This window comes from Piliocolobus tephrosceles, chromosome 16 (genome assembly GCF_002776525.5).
Source record: "Piliocolobus tephrosceles isolate RC106 chromosome 16, ASM277652v3, whole genome shotgun sequence".
Classification (NCBI taxonomy): domain Eukaryota; kingdom Metazoa; phylum Chordata; class Mammalia; order Primates; family Cercopithecidae; genus Piliocolobus; species Piliocolobus tephrosceles.
Genome location: NC_045449.1, coordinates 47,595,116 through 47,601,151, shown reverse-complemented (window position 1 = coordinate 47,601,151; position 6,036 = coordinate 47,595,116). Strand labels below are relative to the sequence as shown.

The window sequence follows — 6,036 nt, the reverse complement described above, 5'->3', positions numbered from 1 at the left end:
TTCGTCTCAAAAAAAATAAAACATTAAAAAAAAAAAGAAGATAATGTGACAGAATGATGTCAGGTTAGGTCAAAGCCAAGGGAGTGACAGAATCTGGAAAATCAAATAATACAAACAGCCCTAAATGAACTGTTAACTATTTGATCTTTGGATGTAAAAGTGTAATGTATATATGTACAAATGTATAATTCTTACATGCTTTTAAAAAAGGTTAGCTTTGTGAAAATACCTTGTTTGGTCAGTGACTTTACTGGGTAATAGAACCACATTGAACCTTGGTGGCAAGTAATAAAATAAGGCAGGCCAGCTCGTTTTTCTCTCTGAATCTGGCTGATTTTGGAGGAGCCTGGGTTTTTCGACAGGATCTGGAGTATCTATTCTTTTCCACTGCTTGCAGTCTCCAATGTAGGCAGTGTAAACGTATAGTAAAATGATTTTAGGAGTCAGAACCAAATTGCCAATATGCTCCATGGCTCCTAAAGGAAAATAAAATGGAAGCTTTTTATTTCACAGCTTCATTTCTTACCGTGTAAGAAATGAAGATTACAATTACAGATTTTCAGGAGTTGTTTGCTAGTCTCTTTCAGTCAGGTACTAAAAAAATTTAAAAAACCCTGAAGGGGCCACTCTTCTATCTTACTCCTTTTCCCTTCTCTATTCTTTCACCAGAAGTCCTCATTTGACCAATGAACTCCTAGGCCTTCTTGACCCGCACATTAGCTGGGTGATTTCCTTGTTCTGCTAATTCCTAATTCTGCTTAAAATGTATTTGGATTTCTGTTTTTGAACACTTATGATGCCAGGCACTGTAATGCTTGAAACCCGATCTTTCCCTAGAGAATGTAACATACGTTTTTTTTCATTTAATCACTTCATCATGCTTCCTTATGCCGGGGTTAATTATGTTTATTTTACTAATTGGTAATAAAGGCCACACTTATTTTTGTAACTGTTTAAAGAGCGACCACCTGTGGAGTACCGTATTTACGAATTTCCATACAGAAAGAACAACGTTCACCTGCGATTTGTGTCGAATATATGGGAGATCCCTCATCCGAGAATTATGTAACAAAGTGTGGGGCAGTTTACTCAAAGATTTTACGAAATGAGCCAGAGTAAGACGATTAGTGGGATAGGTGTCTGAAAGTGCTGGCGATCTCTGAGCTCTGACCCTTTGCGGGGAGACCAGGCAGCAGGTGGGTGGGCGCGGGGCCCATTCATAAAAACCAGTGTTCCCGGCCTGCTTCTCATTGGCCCTGGGGGAAAGGGGCGTGCCCCGCGGGTGGAGCCCGCCCGGGACCCAGAGGAGTGGGTAGATCCACGCTTGGGTGGAGCGAGGGGGCGTTCCTTGGCTTTCCAGGCTGGACTTCCTCTTCCCCTGGCTGCGTCCCTCCTCTCCCCCGGGGTGGGCATGGTACGTCCCGCCCTCCTCGCATTCCCGCCCCTCCTTCCTTTCCGGAGCGGTGGCGTCGCCGCCATCTTGGTATTCGGGTTGAGGGAAAGAGCCAAACCCTGGCGTTGGGGGGGCCCAGGTGGGGAGCCCCTCCCGCGGTCCACAGCGACGCCTGCCCAGCCCTCCTCCTCTTCCTGCTCCGGCGCGGGGCCCCGAGGCGTTCAGAGGCCAGGCGGATTTCTGTCAGGCCCGGGGAGGAGGGGCGGGCGGGGCGGCCGCTGCCTCCCCGGGACGGGCCGTACCACGCGGTCGGGGAGGACGGGGCCAGGGGACGGCAGGGCGGCTGCACCGCCTGGGGGCGGGGTGCGGAGCGGCCGGCCGGCTCCCCGGGGCGGGGCAGGAGGGCGGGGCGTGGGGCGGACGGAACCACCGGGGCGGGGTGGGGAGGTAACGGGACGGGCGCGACCATGGTGCGGTAGGGGAGCGGGGGTGGGGATCGGTCCGGGGGAGGCCTGAGGCCGCTGGCTTGTGCGCTGTCTCCACCGCCCCCCTTTCGCCGCCGCCGCCGCCGCCGCCGCCCCGGGCATGTCGTCTAACTGCACCAGCACCACGGCGGTGGCGGTGGCGCCGCTCAGCGCCAGCAAGACCAAGACCAAGAAGAAGCATTTCGTGTGCCAGAAAGTGAAGCTATTCCGGGCCAGCGAGCCGATCCTCAGCGTCCTGATGTGGGGGGTGAACCACACGGTAACCAGCTCCTGCGCGCCCCTCTGAGCGCGGTCCCGCGCGCTCCCACGCCCCCCGCAGCCCTGGGCCCTTGCCCCGCAGGCCCTGCCGGTGACTCTTGCCACCCCTCGCCAAGCCACTTGCACGCCCACCCCACCCTTGCACGCCGTTCGGCCCCGTGTGCACTCCCCGCACGCCACGCGAGGCCTGGTGTCTCTGTGGTCTGCCGTCGCCACCTCCCCTTCCCTCCAGCCCCTCTGGCTTCCTGCGTGTGGCGTGCTCGCTTGGGGCAGCCCTGGAGCGCAAAGACAAGGCCTGGGTGCAGTGGAGTCGCTTTCATCCCTGCACCTTCTCCTCTTCCCCCCTCACCCTATTTGTTGCATGTATATTTCCTCTTGTTCCTTATAGCCAGCTGCCAGCTCTGTCAAGTAGCCCTCTGTCAGACCCCAGAAAGAGTCTGCCCAAATAGCCCTCTCTTTCTGATCGTTTGTTGTGGCTGCTCAAATTTTGCTATCCTCCAGGCCTCCTTACCCTTGAATGTAGAACTCCACCCTGAGTTTCCTTTTTTTTTTCTCTCTTAAACAAGATGTATGAACTGGAGAAGCTTAGGCTTCCTTGAAGCAGACACTTTACCCAGATGTCTCCGGGTTAGGGAGAAGAGAGAATGGCTATTAACCATTTGAGAGAAGAGGATGCCTGGTTATAAAGAGGGACTATTCATAGTAGAAATAATATGACTTCCCATAGTTTTTGAAGGTGATCATTTCAAAGATGTTGACTTATCTGTTGTGTGGCTGCAAGGGTGTTATGATGCATAGTGATTATGGCCCTAGATAGGAGAGATCAGTCCCCTGGGTCCTTAGGGTGCTTTGAGATTGTTCAACAGCCCCTGCCAGGAAGTTGGATGCTGACAGTGTTTGAGCTGGAAGACTGTTTATGTGGTGTTTGTTCAGGGCCTTTCTTCTCCCTTTTCCAACCACTTGCTCTTTGCCTTCTGACCATTTCTTTATGAATCCCCACACTAGGAATGAGCAAAGGAAGTGAAAGGACCCGAAACACCAACTTCACTAACTAGAATTTTGGGATAAGGAGGATCAAGCTTGGGTTTCCTGTGGATTTCAGTTCTTTAGGTTCACTTGTGAGTGCTTGAAATTGCTCACAAGACCAAGTGATGACAAAGAGGGCCAGCAAGACTTTACATTGCTTTGGCAGAGGAGCTGAAGGTGCCTTTGGGTGGAGATGGATGAACCGTAATCTGAGCTAGGGTTTTAGATCTTGACCTGTCATTTAGAAAAGTGCACGTGTAAATTGAGGTCTCTGTGGTTTCTTGGTCTTGGGCAGGTTACTGTTTTCACTGTCATCACTGGTGTTAGTGAGGGTCCTGCCAGGATAGGGAGTACCAGTGCTATAGTGCCCAGACCTCTAGGAGCTGCTTCGGGACAACAATCCAGCCCAGTTTGTTACTGGGTCTTCCTGCTGCCCCAGGGGTTATCTGATAGCATTTCTAGGGAAACTGGGTGATCAGAATATGAACCCCGTGTCCCTTTCTGGAAGTCACTCCTTGATTTTGTTCTGCATCCTGCTTCTCACTCTACCAGGCCTCTCTTTGCCAGTTCTGTTTCTCACAGAAAGCAACCCGTCTGTAGAGAACTGGTGGAGGCCTGAGAGTCAGGAGTATTACAGCTAGCCACAAGGAACCTCGGGTCCCTTATTTTACACATGAAGAAAAGGAGGCCTTAGGTGGAGGATTAGCTTGCCTGTGGTCACAGCAAGAGATGCCGCTCATTGTCTAGCACCATGGGACTGTATCAGCCAAGGGTGGTGCCTGAGTGGCTGGTCTTGTTTTCTTTGCCTCCTGTTGCTTTTCGTCTCTCTCAGCCAAGTTTCAGGATAGATGGGAAGTTATAGTCTGGTTAGAGAAGGTGAGTGTATGCTCTGGGTTATGTGCCTATGCATGTCAGGTCCTGGGAGTGTGTGTGATGCATGGTGTTCTGATAGGCAGGCATGAGTCTGTCCAGATGTGGATATGAAGCTTCTCGATAGCTGATGGTTAGGTATCTGTGAGTCCTACTCTCTTGGACAAAGTGGTCATCTATTTTTCTTTGCTAACTTTAAGTTGAAAGTTTGTTTGACTTTGGGAGGCCGAGACGGGCGGATCACGAGGTCAGGAGATCGAGACCATCCTGGCTAACATGGCGAAACCCCGTCTCTACTAAAAATACAAAAAACTAGCCGGGCGACATGGCGGGCGCCTGTAGTCCCAGCTACTCGGGAGGCTGAGGCAGGAGAATGGCGTGAACCCGGGAGTCGGAGCTTGCAGTGAGCCGAGATCCGGCCACTGCACTCCAGCCTGGGCGGCAGAGCGAGACTCCGTCTCAAAAAAAAAAAAAAAAAAAAGAAAGTTTGTTTGAGGGGCTAGTTGGAAGGGCATTGACTTTAAGCAAGATCTGTGCTGCTGGACATAATGAACAGGCACCTCATGGGAACTTCCCACCGCTGCCCTGGACAGGCTACACTTAAGAGGCCAGTTAGTCCTAAGTTTTACTGCTTCATCCTGGTCTGCAGTAAGGTCTAGAACTGCAGTGTCACCATTTGGAAACTGGAGACATCTGCCTAGAAGAAGAGTGTAATCTTGCACTTGTCTAAGGGATCAGGACCACGTTGCCGTCGGTGGACTGCTGCACTTTTTTGGAGATTTCCTCCCTTCAAAAAAAGCCTACTTTGTAACATTTTGTCATCTGAGATTTCAGATACTGCCTTTTCTTTAGTTTCTCACCTGTTTAGGCATGCTAGTAGTCTGTGGCTAATGGTGTATCAGATAGGAACGATGGATATGTCCTTTTTTTTTTTTTTGAGTCGGAGTCTTGCTCTGTCGCCCAGGCTGGAGTGCAGTGGCCGGATCTCAGCTCACTGCAAGCTCCGCCTCCCGGGTTCCCGCCATTCTCCTGCCTCAGCCTCCCGAGTAGCTGGGACTACAGGCGCCGCCACCTCGCCCGGCTAGTTTTTTGTATTATTTTTAGTAGAGACAGAGTTTCACTGTGTTAGCCAGGATGGTCTTGATCTCCTGACCTCGTGATCCACCCGTCTCGGCCTCCCAAAGTGCTGGGATTACAGGCTTGAGCCACCGCGCCCGGCCTGATGGATATGTCTTTACAGCAAAAGTTAGTTACCCTTTCATGAGGCGATTGGTTTACTTCTAGGTGGAAAAAGAGAGGACTTTGAACTTGGTGTTATCACAGGAGCTGCTCTCATGGATGAGAGCCCATGGATTTTGTGGAGGAAGAATGTGTAGGAAACAAGGAAAAAAATCAGAAGACTTTGCACCTGTCAGGGAAGAACTAGTGAAGAGCGAAAACCAGTGTTTTAGTGGATGAAATACAGTTCTGAGGGTTTGGAATAGGGAAGAGATGGCCTCAGAGAGGAGCATGGAGACCATGGGAGGTAGACCTGGCTTGGTACTTGTTGGCCATTTTAAGAACCAGGTATGTGTGAAGCCTTACCATGGGGATGAGAGGAGTAGGAGCAGTTGATGGTAATTCTGTATTTAACCATTTGAGAATCTGTCAAACTGTTCTCTAAAGTGGCTGTACCATTTTACATGTCTACCAGCAGTGTATAAGAGTTCCAGTATCTTGGCCTGGCACAGTGGCTCAAGCCTGTAATCCCAGCACTTTGGGAGGCCGAGACGGGCGGATCACGAGGTCAGGGGATCGAGACCATCCTGGCTAACACAGTGAAACCCCGTCTCTACTAAAAAATACAAAAAACTAGCCGGGCGCGGTGGCAGGCGCCTGTAGTCCCAGCTACTCGGGAGGCTGAGGCAGGAGAATGGCGTAAACCCGGGAGGCGGAGCTTGCAGTGAGCTGAGATCCGGCCATTGCACTCCAGCCTGGGTGACAGAGTGAGACACCATCTCAAAA

The 6,036-nt window shown here is 51.3% G+C and overlaps 1 protein-coding gene across 3 annotated transcripts in view; it reads left to right on the top strand.

Moving 5' to 3' along the window:
• Positions 1 to 1,390: 1,390 nt before the first annotated feature.
• Positions 1,391 to 6,036, top strand: part of PIP4K2B (phosphatidylinositol-5-phosphate 4-kinase type 2 beta) — a 37,317-nt gene continuing 32,671 nt past the window's right edge. For 2 of the 3 annotated variants that reach the window (XM_023204293.1, XM_023204292.1), the window contains exon 1: positions 1,438 to 2,137. In XM_023204293.1, coding sequence (XP_023060061.1) covers positions 1,979 to 2,137 — 159 coding nt within the window. In that variant the 5' untranslated portion in view covers positions 1,438 to 1,978. Of the gene's footprint in view, positions 1,415 to 1,437; positions 2,138 to 6,036 lie in introns of those variants that run through there. The other variant, XM_023204294.2, reaches the window with a different exon arrangement.